Source organism: Dama dama, chromosome 15, assembly GCF_033118175.1.
Source record: "Dama dama isolate Ldn47 chromosome 15, ASM3311817v1, whole genome shotgun sequence".
Classification (NCBI taxonomy): Eukaryota; Metazoa; Chordata; class Mammalia; order Artiodactyla; family Cervidae; genus Dama; species Dama dama.
The window spans coordinates 21,737,677-21,754,385 of NC_083695.1; the positions used below are offsets into that span (position 1 = coordinate 21,737,677).

The 16,709-nt window shown below is 37.0% G+C and overlaps 1 protein-coding gene across 2 annotated transcripts in view; it reads right to left on the reverse strand.

The window, feature by feature from the left end:
- Nucleotides 1–16,709, reverse strand: part of RTKN2 (rhotekin 2) — a 102,058-nt gene that overhangs the window by 9,857 nt on the left and 75,492 nt on the right. For both annotated transcript variants that reach the window (XM_061161609.1, XM_061161610.1), the window contains one exon: nucleotides 433–598. In XM_061161609.1, the coding sequence (XP_061017592.1) occupies nucleotides 433–598 (166 nt within the window). The remainder of the gene's footprint in view (nucleotides 1–432; nucleotides 599–16,709) is intronic.

Here is a 16,709-nt window from a genome sequence, read left to right on the forward strand (position 1 = left end):
ATATAATGAATCAGGAGTTAACAGAAGTCTACCTAAAAATGAATCTCTTTCTGAACATTTCAATATTTTATGATCATCACTATCCTAGAGAAGTTTTTTTTTACTCATATAGCTTATTATCCTTTTGATCGGAGAGATTGCCTTAAGCCATTCAACCTAATATTCTGAGAAAATGTGGTTTACTTGTTTTAGGGACCAGGATTTAAAAGTAACAGGCAATGATACTAGGAATTCACAGGTATTATCAGTCATGCACTGGGGAAAAATTGACAGAAAAAATCATCAATGCATTGATGATACAATACCATTTTATTCAAGAGCATACAAATTCTTAATACAAACTATACACTTGTAATTTTAATATTTAGTTTGCTATGTACATCCTTCCATGCTACAAGAATATACTACTAGAGAATCCAAATGTCAGCTTACTAAGATCAAAGAAATGCTGCCAGAAGGCTTCCATCCACTTCTGAAGATCTTCTCTATTGTCAGCTGAAAATATATGAGTTACAGCCTGTCCAGCAACAGGGTTGATGACAGAGAAATTATGAATTCTTTTCGTTTTATCCTTATCCACTGCCCGAATTCTGGTTTCCTAAAAATTAAGACAAAATTGGTGTTTAACAAGAGACTATTTCTGTAATGATCAAATAAATGTTTTATTGCATAGCTACCATGTTTATACCAGATGCAATTACAATCTTATTGCTGATCAGTTGAAATTTAAAATATGCAATTTTGAGAATTTTCACTATTCAAGTTCAAATCAAGAAAGCTTTTAAAAAATACATTAAAAATACTGAGTAATATCTCAAAGTATACTACATGTAGCACCAATGTTAAATTACATGAGATTAAAACATAACCTCTGTAGATTTCTCAGTTTAAGTAGGAGTTTGCTGTCTTTTATAGACATCTTAAAATTTGTAATAAAACAAGTAAGCATGTTATAACTGTAATGAGTTAACTGTATTTCCAACAGTAATAATAAGTAAAGTATGTTTCTTATTCTAATATTCACTCATAGAATACAGTGTTATCAGTTAAAGCAGTACAATCATAACATTTACATAACTAGTAAAGTTTAGCTTTCATCATTAACATTTATTTCATATGTAACATTCATTTACCAAGCTCATAGCTAAAGATCCATAAAGTAATATAAATTTGAAAACAGTAAAAAATTATTTTTTAAAATGATGAATGCACCACTTTATAACAAAGGCAACAGCTTCACACATGCTGATAGTCTAAACCTTTTCTTTAAATTTTTTTCAGTATTTATTTTTGGCTGTGTTGGGTCTTTGTACTGGACATGGCTTTTCTCTAGCTGCAGCAAACAGGGCGGGGGGTGGGTGTTAACTCTTCATTGTGGTGCATGGGCTTCTCACTGAGGTGGCTTCTCACATTGGGGAGCACAGGCTCTAGGCAAACAGGCTTCAGGAGAGGCAGCTCTAGAGCTTTAGAGCACAGGCTCGGTTGTTCCATGGCATGTGGATTCTTCCCAGATCAGGGATGGAATCCATGCTTCCTGCCTTGGCAGGCAGATTCTTATTCACTGTGCCACCAGGGAAGTCCCAATCTAGGAAAAAGGAAAGTCCCTTTTTTCTGAGTGGTAGTAAGTATGTCACTGTGTGATCCGTCTTGTGTTTATGGGCAGAAGAGACTATTCCCAAGTCACATATATGCATTGCTATGTCACGTGATAAGCTAGCACCTACAAGCAGTTTCCAAGGAACCATGGAAAAGAAGTCTGAAATAGACCTATTAAGCAAAGAGAGTGATCTGGCTGCCTGAATAATGACTGACACATTTTTCTAGTGCAATGCTGTTCACTAGAAATATGTTGTGTGCTCCATAAGTAACTTTAGATTTTCCAGTAACCAAATTTAAAAAAGGTAAAATGAAACTAGTGAAAATAATTATGTAATAATTAATATATTATTTTAAAATAATATATTTTTGCAACCCAGATATTGAAAATATTTTAACATGTAATTGACTAAAAATGTTGAGATATTTTACATTGTTTTATTCACACTAAAGTCTCAAAAAATTCCAGTCTGTATTTTATAGTTACAATATACCTCAACTTGGACTGGCCACATCTTCAGTGCCTAACAGCCACAAATGGCTAGTGGCAACTGTACTGAGTAGAGCCATCCCAGAGCTGGATGGTTAAGCCTACTGTAATGAATGCAGAATACTTGGCTGGCAGTTACAAAGGCTGATTCAGAGTGGGAAGAAATTATTCACTTTACACTGAATACAGAATGAAGAGAATCTGTGTGTAGAGTCACACACCAAAACCGATATATACATTTAATGCTGTCCTATGTGGACATTTTGGAAGTAGCAAAGAGTTTGAAAGAAATGCAATCCATTCCCTGACAAACAGGTAAATATGAGCAGGCAAACACCATACAGACGACATAAATTCTTTTCTGAAGGAACTCCTATTTAAAAATCACGAGAAAAAATGTATGCCATATAAAGTAGTTCAGTTCAGTCACTCAGTCATGTCTGACTTTGCAACCCTATGGATTGCAGCATACCAGGCTTCCCTGTGTATCACCAACTCCCAGAGCTTACTCAAACTCATGCCCATCGAGTCAATGATGCCATCCAACCAATCATCCTCCATTGTCCCCTTCTCTTCCTGCCTTCAATCTTTCCCAGCATCAGGGTTTTTTCCAATGAGTCACTTATTTGCATCAGGTGGCCAAAGTATTGCAGTTTCAGCTTCAGCATCAGTCCTTCCAATGAATATTCAGGACTGATTTCCTCTAGGATTGACTGACTGGATCTCCTTGCAGCCCAGGGGACTCTCAAGAGTCTTTTCCAACACCACAGTTCAAAAGCATCAATTCCTTGGTGCTCAGCTTTCCTTACAGTCCAACTCTCTTATCCATACATGACTACTGGAAAAACCATAGCTTTGACTAGACGGACACTTATTGACAAAGTAACATCTCTGCTTTTTAATATGCTGTCTAGTTTGGTCATAGCTTTTCTTCCAAGAAGCAAGCATCTTTTAATTTTATGGCTGTAGTCACCATCTGCAGTGATTTTGGAGTCCAAGAAAATAAAGTCTCTCACTGTTTCCATTGTTTCCCCATCTATTTGCCATGAAGTGATGGGACCAGATGTCATGATCCTAGTTTTCTGAATGTCGAGTTTAAAGCCAACTTTTTCACTCTCCTCATTCACTTTCAACAAGAGGCTCTTTAGTTCTTCTTTGCTTTCAGCCATAAGGGTGGCACTATCTGCATATCTGAGGATATTGATATTTCTCCCAGCAATCTTGATTCCAGCTTGTGCTTCATCCAGCCCAGCATTTCTCATGATGTACTCTGCATATAAGTTAAATAAGCATGGTGACAATATACAGCCTTGATGTACTCCTTTACCTATTTGGGTCCAGTCTGTTGCTCCATGTCCAGTTCTAACTGTTGCTTCTTGACCTGCATACAGATTTCTCAAGAGGCAGGTCAGGTGGTCTGGTATTCCCATCTCTTGAAGAATTTTTCACAGTTTGTTATGATCCACACAGTCAAAGGCTTTGGCGTAGTCAATAAAGCAGATGTTTTTCTGGAACTCCCTCGCTTTTTCGATGATCCAACGGATGTTGGCAATTTGATCTCTGGTTCCTCTTCCTTTTCTAAATCCAGCCTGGACATATGGAAGTTCATGGTTCATGTACTGTTGAAGCCTGGCTTGGAGAATTTTGATCATTACTTTGCTAGTGTGTGAGATGAGTGCAATTGTGCAGTAGTTTGAACATTTTTGGCATTGCCTTTCTCTGAGATTGGAATGAAAACTGAACTGGTAAATGGTGAGTAGAAGGACATGTGCTCATCTTCTCCTGTGAGAACTCCAAACCTACAACCCCTTGCTGAACAACTGTCGACTGGAGAATGTTGGATTCCACCAAAAAAGATGACCCATGTCCAAGGGCAAAGGAGAAGCCCCAGAAAGATGACAGGAGGGGCAAAATCGTGTTTAGAATCAAACCCCTTATCCACCAGAGATGCTCAGAGGGCTCAAACAAACTTTGTGAGCAGCAGGACACACAGACCCCACAGAGACTGAGCCAGACTGTGTTTTGAGTGTCTCCTGCAAAGTGCCTGCCACAGGGGTAGGGGCTCTGGGTACAGCAGACCTGCGTTGGCATAAGCCCTCTTGGAGAAGGTCACCATTAACCCCATCATAGAGCTGCCAGAACTTAACACAGGACTGGGGAAACAGACTCTTGGAGGGCAGAAACAGAACCTTGTATGCATCAGGACCAAGAGAAAGGAGTAGTGACCCCACAAGAGACTGACCCAGACTTGCCTGTGAGTGTCCAGGAGTCTCAGGCGGAGGCGTGGGTCAACAATGGCCTGCTGCAGGGTCGGGGGCACTGAGTGCAGCAGTGAGTGCCTGGGACCTTTTGAATAGTGGGTCACCATTACCTTCATTACCTCCACCATAGATCGGCCTCAGGTCAAACAATTGGGAGGGAACACAGCCCTGCCCAACAACAGAGAATTGGATTAAAGATTTACTGAGCATGGCTCCACCCATCAGAACAAGACTTTCTCCCTCAGTCAGTCTCTCCCATCAGGAAGCTTCCATAAGCCTCTTATCCTTATCCATCAGAGGGCAGTTCAATTCAGCTGAGTTGCTCAGTCATGTCCGACTCTTTGCGACCCCATGGACTGCATCACACCAGGCCTCCCTGTTCATCACCAACTCCCGGAGTTTACTCAAACTCACGTCCACTGAGCCAGTGATGCCATCCAACCATCTCATCCTCTGTTGTCCCCTTCTTCTCCCGCCTTCACTCTTTCCCAGCATCAGGGTCTTTTCAAACGAGTCAGCTCTTCGCATCAGGTGGCCAAAGTATTGCAGTTTCAACTTCAGCTCTGTCCTTCCAATGAACACCCAGGACTAATCTCCTTTAGGATGGACTGGTTGGATCTCCTTGCAGTCCAAGGGACTCTCAAGAGTCTTCTCCATCACCGCAGCGCAAAAGCATCAATTCTTCTGCAATTTATAGCCCAACTCTCACATCCATACGTGACCACTGGAAAAACCATAGCCTTGACTAGACAGACCTTTGTTGGCAAAGTAATGTCTCTGCTTTTTAATATGCTGTCTAGGTTGGTCATAACTTTTCTCCCAAGGAGTAAGTGTCTTTTAATTTCATGGCTGCAGTTACCAACTGCAGTGTTTTTGGAGCCCCCCAAAATAGTGTCTGTCATTGTTTCCACTGTTTCTCCATCTATTTGCCATGAAGTGATGGGATCAGAGGGCAGACAGAATGAAAACCACAATGACAGAAAACTAATCAAACTGATCACATGGACCACAGCCTTGTCTAACTCAATGAAACTATGAGCCATGCCCTGTAGGGCCACCCAAAATGGATGGGTCATGGTGGAGAGTTCTGATAAAACATGGTCCACTGGAGAAGGGAATGGCAAACCATTTCAGTATTCTTGCCTTGAGAACCCCATGAAGTAGTTAAAAAGCTCTGAAATTTTCAAGTATAGTAAAACATAAGGATTGGTAACTTAGAGACAGTCTATCCTGTCATTTTTTTAAAAAGTAGGAATGTGAGTATCTTCAGAGGATTGTTAATATTTATCGCCAGTATTGTAATTTTATCATAATAGGATCTTTTTACACTCTTATGCCTTGGAATAAACTTCATAAGTTAACTTCATTAAGTAATTACTAGTACACTATTCAACAATGCTGCCCTAAATGGCATCTTTGGAGCCTTCAAATACATGTAATCAACCTTTTCAAATATAAACCTTATTATCATTAGCAGAGAATGACTTAACTCTCAAAATAATCTTTGATATATTCCTTTCAAACTAAATAAAAGCTGATGCAGATATGGAGGGCTAGGGTGACAACCCTCTATTGCTGTTAATATTTAAAAACAAACCTGAATGATAAAATGCAAACTATTCTTATTTCATATTGTTGCTGAAACTGTGATTCCCTCCATTCAAATCGATTTTAATACAAATTCTGACTATCTTTTGTATTAGGTTGGTACAGAAGTAATTGTGGTTTTGGACCATGAACTGAAAATCATTATAACTAGGCTTAAACACATCTTTATTAATCAAAATAGGAACCATTACAATAATACATTTTTGCCAATGAGAAATAAGTTTGTTTATTCCTACAGAGTAAAAATTCATGCTCTACGATTCAATGAACTCTTGGAAAGAATTTTCTGCCTCCTACTGGTTGTGGAAGTGTTTTCCCTGCAAAAAGTTATCAAGATACTTGAAGAAGTGGTAATCTGCTGCCAAGCAGTCAGGTGAATATGGCAGATGAGACAAAACTTCATAGCCCAATTCATTCAACTTGAAGCACTGGTTGTGTGACGTGAGGTCAGGCACTGTCATGGAGAAGTGGGACCTTTCTGTTGACCAGCGCCAGCTGCAGGCATTGCAATTTTTGGTCCATCTCATTGATTTGCTGAGCATACTTCTCAGATGTAATGGTTTCACTGGGATTCAGAAAGCCGTACTGGATCAAACTGGCAGCAGACCACCAGTGACCGTGATCCTTTCTGGGGTCCAAGTTTGGCTTTGGAAAGTGCTTTGGAGCCTCTTCTCGGTCCAATCACTGAGTCGGCTGTTGCCGGTTTTCACATAAAATCCACTTTTTGTCACATGTCATAATCCAGTTGAGAAATGGTTCATTGTTGCTGCACAGAATAAGAGAAGCTGAAACTTTAAAATGATGGGTTGTTTTTTTTTTTTTTTATTCGCGGTTAGCTCATGAGGCACCACCCACTTATCAAGCCTTTTCACCTTTCCAATCTGCTTTAAATGCCAAATGACCATAGAATGGCTGATACTGAGTTCTTCAGCAACATCTCATGTGGGTTGAAGAGGATCAGCTTCGATGATCCTCTCAACTGGTGGTTGTCACTTCAGATGGCCAGCCACTGTGTTCCTCATCTTCAAAGCTCTTGTCTCCTTTGCAAAACTTCTTGACCTACCCCTACACTGTATGTTTGTTAGCAGTTCCTGGGCCAAATGCATTTTGTTGAAGTTGCGAGTTGTCTGTGCTGCTTTCTGATCCACTTTGAACTCGACCATAAAAAAAAAAAAATCACTAGAATTTGCTTTTTGTTTAACACCATTTCTATAATCTAAAATAAACATAAAATAAACAACAAGTAATGTCATTGGTAAAAAGATATAAAGCAAGAAGTGCACATTAAAATGATGTATAACCTAACCACATTTATTTAAGAATGTATTCCGATATCAAACGACAAAGTTCAACAGTGCAAAACCGCAATTAAATTTGCACCAACCTAATATACAGACGGTAAAATGGATTTAATTTTTAAATGAGATTTTTATAGATGAGTAGGCAGAATTTTTAATAATACCAATATACCATTTCTAACAAAAATAGCTATGTAGAAAATCTGACAACTTAATCATTTATATCCTTCTACAAGAAAACAGTACAACATAGAAATACTGAGCACTCCATTAACTCTGATAGCCATAAGTACCATTAAATCTTTATAACACGAGAGGATTTTTAAAGGTACAAATGAAACAGAAAATACCATCTGAATTAACTTCAATGTGTTATCATCCAAAATAATTTAACTAATGAGAAACTTTTTTCAACCAAGAAAGTACATATCAAAGAAAAAGTCATTTAAAAGTTTCTGATAATGTCAGAAAGTTCATGTAGTCAGTTTTTCACTGTGGAAAAAGTATCGGTAATAGTGCTCAGGACTTCACTTACCAACATGGAAGGAATTAGAAAATACATGGTGCATTTTAGGATTGTTATCACTATGGGCTCACACAATATATACATGCAGTGAGTATCTCCTCTCAGCAGGGTATGAAGGCGAGCAACGTGGATATTCTTGCCCCCATTATTTATAGTAACTAAAATATTGCCTCGTACTCACTGATTGAAAAATATTTGATGAATAAATGAATAACAAAAGAATCATTTAGATAGCAATTAAAAGTTTGATACTGAAAGACTAAGATCCTAGAGATAATCCATAGTCAGTCTTTATAGATGAGGAAACATGTTCTGAGATAAGTGTTCTCTCCAAGATCAGTTTCTTGTTTTGCTTTTGCTAATTCCAAAACTTTTAGCTGATTTGAGAGGCTTTAAAATAATAAAAATACAATCCAAGAAGTCAATTTTGTAACAAAATACAATTAACTCTTAAGTCAAAGGAAAGTTTTTTATTATTTTGAGTTAAAACTGTACTTTAACTTCTCCATTTCTGTGGTAACAGAAAAATACCATATCAGAAATAGATTTACAACTTGTTTATCTTATTTTTGAGTATGTGACTTTTCAAATGTCTACTATATACTCAGATTATGATTTTTAAATACTCTTTCCTACTAAATAGAATCAGAGTTCTTTAGAGAAATGGTTCATTTCCAGCCTGGCTCAAGAAATAGGGTAAGCCTAAAACATCTTTCCTACCAGAAATCAAAGATTACTAAGGTTGTATCAAAAAAGACTCAAGAGTAAACTTGAAGACACTTCCAGTAGCCAATTAGAGGGCAACTGAACATCAAGAAGAATCACTACAGAAATGGTTTGATGCATGGAAAGTCTTTAAATCCACAAATTCGTATGATATTTAAAAACTAACTCATTGATCATCTCTGAAGGATGCTGGGGAACCACCTCATAGTTTTGGTAACTAGTGTATTAACTGTTGGAGAAGACTCTTTAGAGTCCCTTGGACAGCAAGGAGATCAACCCAGTCAACCCTAAAGGAAATCAACCCTGAATATTCATTGGAAGGACTGATGCTGAAGCTCCAATAGTAGTCACCTAGATACAGTCTACTCATTAGAAAAGACCCTGATGCTGGGAAAGATTGAAGGCAGGGGGAGAAGTGGACGATAGAGGATGAAATGGTTGGATGGCATCACCAACTCAAAGGACATGAGTTTGAGCAAGCTCTGGGATATGGTGAAGGATAGGGAAGCCTGGTATCCTGCAGTCCATGGGTATAATGCAGAGTCGGACACGACTCACCGACTGAACAACAACAAAGTATATAAATGTAAAAATACAAGCATTTATCCTGGCTTTCCTTTAAGAATTGTCCTTCAACCTAATAGCTGATAAAGTTGAGATATGCCAGTGAATAAATGAAGAAAGAATGTTAAAAATAGCACCAGTTTGGAATCCCTGATGAAATAAAGAATTTATATAATGTTCATCAACAGACATTAACATGACTGGAAGACCCAGACAGTATTACACATCTCTTGATAAAAATAGTCACATATATTCTTACCAACCAACCAACTGTTGTTGTTGTTTAGTCATTAAGTCATATCTGATTCTTTGTGACCCCGTGGACTGCAGCACACTGGCCTTTGTTTGTCCTTCATTATCTCCCAGAGTTTGCTCAAACTCATATTCATTGAGTTGGTGATGTCATCCAACCACCTCATCCTCTGTTGCCCGCTTCTCTTTTTGCCTTCAATCTTTCCCAGCAACGGGGTCTTTCCCAATGAGTCTACTCTTTACATCAGAAGGCCAAAGTATTGGAGCTTCAGCATCAGTCCTTCTAATGAATACTTAGGGTTGATTTCCTTTAGGATTGAATGGTTTGATCTCCTTGCTGTCCAAGGGACTCTCAAGGGTCTTCTCCAACACCACAGTTCAAAAGCCTCAATTCTTCAGTGCTCAGCTTTCTTTATAGTCCAACTCCCACATCCATACATGACTACTGGAAAAACCATCGCTTTAACTACACAGACCTTTGTCGACAAAGTGATGTCTCTGTGTTATAAAAAGCTATCTAGGTTTGTCATAGCTTTTTTCCTAAGGAACAAGCATCTTTTAATTTCATGATTACAGTCACTGTCCACAGTGATTCTGAAGCCGAAGAAAATAAAATCTGTCACTTTCCACTTTTTCCCCATCTATCTGCCATGATATAATGGGACTGGATGCCATGATTTCAGTTTTATGAATGCTGAGGTTCAAGCCAGCTTTTTCACTCTTCTCTTTCACTCACCCTCATCAAGAGACTTTTTAAGTCCTCTTCTCTTTCTGTGATTAGGGTGGTATCATCTGCATATCTGAGGTTGTTGATATTTCTCCTGGCAATCTTGATTCCAGTTTGCAATTCATCCAGCCTGGCATTTCACATGATGTACTCTGCACAGAAGTTAAATAAGCAGGGTGACGATATACTTGATGTACTCCTTTCCAAATTTAACCAGTCTGTTCCATGTTCAGTTCTACCTGTTGCTTCTTGACCTGCATAAAGATTTCTCAGGAGGCAGGTAAGATGGTCTGGTATTCCCATCTCTTGAAGAATTTTCCACAGTTTGTTGTGAATCACACAAAGGCTTTAGTGTAGTCAATGAGGCAGAAGTAGATGTTTTTCTGGAACTCTCTTGCTTTTTCCATGATCCAATGGATGTTGGCAATTTGATCTCTGGTTCCTCTGCCTTTTCTAAATCCAATTGTACATCTGCAGGTTCTCGGTTCACACACTGTTGAAGTCTAGGTTGAAGGACTTTGAGCATTACCTTGCTAGCATGTGAAATGAGCATAATTGCACAGTAGTTTGAACATTCTTTGGCACTGTCCTTCTTTGGGATTGGAATGAAAACTAACCAATGAACAAACCTAGACCTGCTTCAGAAACAGAAAGAAAAAAGACAACTTGAAGATGCAATCAGCAAACTCTGGACTATGAAAACTGTGTAAGATAAATGACCAAATTTCTTCAACAAACAAATTGTGTGTAATTCTGTGTGTGTATATGTAAGAGAGAAAGCAGGGTGACAGTGGAATGAATGCCAACTGATTAAGAAATTTAGGAGACCTAATCAGTCGACTGCAGTATATGGGCCTTACTTGGATCCTGATTCAAAAAGCTGTTAAAAAAATCACAAGACAGAAATTTGAACACTGTCTGGATTTTTGGTAACATTATCTTTATGTACAACTACAGATTTTCTTAAGTATGGCAACAGTAATATTTACAAGTAAAATGATATGATTGCTAGAATTTGCTTCAAAATAATCCTACGGTGGAGGTAATATTCTTTCTACAGATTGTCTTGAAATTTTTCCAAAAAAAAAAAAACATAAAATACAACTACAAAAATGAACTGCCTGCTTTCCTACTTATAATACAGAGATAATATTGCACTCACATCTTCCTCAGAAACATGTTGTAAAGATAAATGAGTTCTTTGAAAGATGTCTGGTCTAAAGTCTATCAGGCATGAAGACAAAATTGTTGATGGCTAAAAACAAGCCTTAGAACTTATACATACTCTAATGACAAAGAAAGCATACCTTCTACAAACATATGGCAAGGAATGTTTGAAATAAAGCATAACCGTAAGTTAAAATAAGTATTGGGTGTGATTAGTAGTAGTGTGATATAATTATTTTCAATTTATGTCAATGAAATCAGATGCAAACTCCTAAGAAAAAGGTTGCTTAAAAAATTATTTTTGCTGTATTTCATAAAGCACCATCTATATAGTTGATAGGGTTCATACATTAAAAGGACTAACATAATCAGAAGAAAATCCCATATGCTTCATTATAATTTTACTTGCTAGGGTCCATGATAAATGTAATGGTTAAACGTCATTTTAAGACAATTTAACAAAGGACTATCACACCAACTAGTGTTATTGACTTGTTTAGTACAGATTTTATTATTCATTAAAATGAAGTCATGCATAGTATTTAAAATAAGAAAAGACTACTGATCTCAAAGACTCACACTTCTTTTCCATTCCACTCCCCACCCCACTGGCAATGGATAAAACTTTGGCTAATAAAATGCTTTCAACAACGTATAGGAGATTCAGTGGCTCCAGCTAAGTACCCTTTATTGAGGATGTCTAGCTCAACAACATTCATAGGGAAGTTTTTTGAAGTTAAACAATCACTTTGAAGTAAATCATCCTTTCAAATTTGGATTGAAAAGAAAAGGGGAATAGCTTTTAGGCTTTTCTTTTCTTAATGTGACTATCTCCACAGATGGCTCCCTCTGAAAATTAATGAACTGACTTAGCCTTACAGGAAATGCCATTTAGAAGGACAAGAATTATAGTCATAGAAAAGATCCTATGATCAAAATAGCAGAGCTATTATTTATACACCTTAGCAACTGTAAAATTTATACTTTCATAGAATTTTTAAAGTAGCATTAAGCAAAATTACTATTTTCTAAATCTTGAGAGAAGACAATCAAAAGAAAGGAATTTTACTTTGTATTTAATATTTAACATTATTAAGCATAAAAAGGAAGATCTTAGAGACCCAGTATTGGAAATACTAACAAGTGAAACAAAAATACTATTCTTAAAAGTTTTATGTGGTGCTTATCTGTTCTACCTATGAGAAAATACCAACTTGGCTTTTATCAATGATCCTATTTACTTAAGAACACATTAATGGCACATCTTCCCTTAGAAATTTACAAAGTAAGCAAAATAATTAAAACATCTACCTTATACTTCCCTTGCAGCTCAGAGAGTAGTGTCTGCCTACAATGTGTGAGACCAGGGTTCGATCCCTGGGTCAGGAAGATCCTCTGGAGAAGAAAATGGCAACCGACTCCAGTATTCTTGCCTGGAAAATCCCATGGATGGAGGAGCCTGGTGGGCTACAGCCCATAGTGTCGCTAAGAGTCAGACATGACTGAGCGACTTCACTTACTTACCTTATATTTAAAAACCAGGTAATTTAAAACACTGAGTAGACTGCATAGACTGAAATTTATAAGTTTATCATAATACTGAAGGTGGGATGGGACAATAAATGACACTCATATGCTACATCTGGGGGAGGTAATTCTACTCTAATACATGTTGTCAATATCAATATAATGTCAACATGTAAAACCAACTCCTTATTCTGAAAATTGGTCATTAACATTAAACATGCATCTAGCCTTTTCAGGAGTGACATAATTCACTCTTCTTTACAAAAGAGCATCAGCTAACACATATAGAGGAAACACAGTAGGGAGAAAAATAAATGCAATCTCCAAAGTAATAACTGGTCTAGATAAGGGCAATCAGTTCACTAAAACCATGTGAAAGATTGTTGGACAATAAAAATATTTACACTGTGGCTAAATCACCGAACTGACTACTTGCTAACTGTAAAGACCAAAGTTAACCTTTATTTTGAAGAGAGCTAGCAGTCATCACCTTAATCAAGTCATTAAACTTCTCATTGCCAATAGTGAGACAACCTGACATCATGTGACTCTGAACATAATGTTCTATAAAGTATTTGACATTATCCCTGAAATATTTTAATAAAAATGTGTAAAATGAATTTAATCAAGTATCTAGACCTAATTTACAGTTCAGAAGAAGTTAGGATGCATAATTGTTGAATGGTCCTAGATTGAAAGCGAAAGCTAAAAGATATTTTAGCAACAATGGGGAAACATGACTATGGACTGATTATTAGATGATATATAGGAAACCCTCCTAATTTGCCCAGCTGGGATGATATAATTATATATATACACATAATTCTATACATATAAATGTATATAATTTGAGAGGCTCCTGTTTTTAAAAGGTGTTGTTGAAATATTCAGGGATGAATTATTAATATTGGAGACTTATGTTCAAATGTCTTCACACAAAAAAAACAGATAAAAGACTTTACAAACCTTTCAGCTATAATTAGGTCCAATAATCTAATGTAAAACATGGTGACAAAAGTTGGTAACAGTACTGTATAAGTTAAATTTTCTAAGAGAGTAGACTTAATGTTCTCATAAAAAAGACCTAAACAAACTATAATCCAATAATGATTGTAATAATGATTACATAACTGTATCTTATTTGTCAAAATTATCAAGCTATACCCTTAAAGACTTCCCTGGTGACTCACAGGGTAAGGAGTCTACCTGCAGTGCATGAGACCCAGGTTTGATCCCTGGGTTGGGAAGATCCCCTGGAGAAGGAAATGGCAACTCACTCCAGTATTCTTGCCTGGAAAATCCCACGGACGGAGGAGCCTGGCAGGCTACAGTGCATGGGGTAGCAAAGAGTCAGACATGACTGAGCGATTTCACTTCTATACCCTTAAAATTGGTGAATTTTATTTTATGCAAAGTATACAACCATAAAGCTGATTAAAATTAAATAATATATAAAGTGCTTAACCCACTCCCAAAAAAAGAAAAATAAAGAGATAAAGCAAATATGACAAAATGTTAATGGGTGACTCTAGATGATACACAAGTGTTCACTGAGGTGTTTTTTACAACTTTCCTATAAATCTGAATAATCTTATAAGTTGAAAAAATAAGTAAACATTGCTTTAATAAAAAATGTATCTACCTCTATTTAACTTTGAATATATATTTTCTTTCTTTTCTTTCTTTCCTTTCTTCTCAACATATTTGTTAGTTCTGTTTTCATTGCTTTATTCCCCACTTGGCACCTTGCTTTAGTTTTGTTTTCCAGTTTGTGCTTTAATTAGTTTTGTTCTTAACTGGTAGATGTAATTTTTGATTTCCTTTGTTTGCCAGGTCAATCTACTGTACTTTATTTTTGCTGGACTGTTTTGATTTTGCTTATGGGTGTATATGTGTGTGTGTGTGTGTGTGTGTGTGTGTGTGTTCCATTATTTTAATTATTATTTGACTGATTTTGTAACTGCCATTTGTATGGGATTCATCTTTGGTTTCTCATTTTGGGGTATTTGTTTTAATCTCACTTAATGCCATAACAAACCACTTGTGGAATCTTCATTCCTGACCAGAGATCAAGCCCTGAGCCTTTGGAATGGGAACTCTGACTACAAAACCCTAGACTACCAGAGAACTAACCCTCGGGAGTATCAAATAGTGAGAACTCACACAAAGGAAACCCCTTGAATACAAGACCTGGCATCACCCAACCACCAGTCGCACCCTGTACAGGACGTCTCATCTAAACAACAAACAAAACAAAAATACAAACCCAATCATCAGCAGACAGGATCACCACCTCTCTCAGCCTTGCCCATCAGAGAAAAAACAAAACAAACAACAACAAAACTCAGCACGAATCTCAGGCTACACGAAGCTCACACAAACCAACGGACCAACCTGAGGAGGGCAGAAACCAAAAGGAAGACAGAATCCAACCTTGACGCCTGGGAAAAGGAGACCTCAAACACAGTAAGTTAAAAAAAAATAATAATGTAAAGGCAGAGAAATATGACACAAATGAAGGAACAAGCTAGAAACACAGAAGTCCAAATAAATGAAAATAGGCAAACTACCTCAAAAAGAATTCAGAATAATGACAGTAAAGATGATCAAAAACCTTGAAATCAGAATGGAGAAAATGCAAGAATCAATTAACAAAGACCTAGAAGAATTAAAGAATAAACATAGAGAGACAACACAATTACTGAAATTGAAAATACTCCAGAAAGAATCAATAGAAGAATATCTGAAGCAGAAGAACAAATCAGTGAGCTGGAAGATAATAAAAAGGTGGAAATAATTTCTGAAGAGCAGAATAAAGTAAGAAGAATGAAAAACTGAGGACAGTCTCAAAGACCTCCGGGACAATATCAAATGCAACAACATTCAAATTATAGGGGTCCCAGAGGAAGAAGAGAAAAAGGGTATAAGAAAATTTTTGAAGAGATTATAGTTGAAAATTTCCCCAACATGGAAAAGGAAATAGTCAACCAAGTCCAAGAGCTACATTAATCAAAGTAGTATGGCAGTGGCATAAAAAGAGAAATATAGATCAATGGACCAGATAGCAAGTCCAGAGATAAATCCACACACCTCTGGTCAAACTAATCTATTACAAGACAAGACTATACAATGGAGAAAAGAAAGTGGCTTCAATAAGTGGTGCTGGGAAAACTAGACAGCTACATGCAAAAGAATGAAATTACAATACTCCCTCACACTATACACAAAAATAAACTCAAAATAGATTAAAGACCTAAACGTAAGGCCAAATATTGTAAGACTCTTAGAGGAATACACAGGCAAAACACTCTCTGATGTAAATCAAAGCAAGATCTTTTTGAACAACATCCTAGAGTAATGAAAATAAAAACAAAAATAAACAAATGAGACCTAATTAAACTTAAAAGCTTTTGTATAGCAAAGGAAACCATAAACAGAACTAAAAGAACACCCATAGAATGGGAGAAAATATTTGCAAACAATGAGACTGACAAATAGACCAAAAAAAAAAAAAAAATGCAGCTCAAAAAAACAAAAAAACCACAACAAAAAAACCCAATTAAAAAATGGACAAAGGCTCTAGATAGACATTTCTCCAAAGAAAACAAACAGATGACCAAAAAGTATGTGGAAATATGAGCAACATCACTAATTAATAGAGAAATGCAAATCAAAACTACAATGAGGTATCACCTCACACTGGTCAAAATCGAAGTGAAAGTGCTAATTGCTCAGTCATGTTAGACTCTGTGACCCCATGGACTGTAGCCCACCAGGCTCCTCTGTCCATGGAATTCTCCAGGCAAGAATACTGGAGTAGGTAGCCATTCCCTTCTCCAGAGTATCTCCCCCACCAGGGATCAAATCCCGGGTCTCCTGGAAGCAGGAAGATTCTTTACCATCTGAGCCACCAGGGAAGCCCCCACTGGTCAGAATGGTCACCATCAAAAAATCTACAAACAATAAA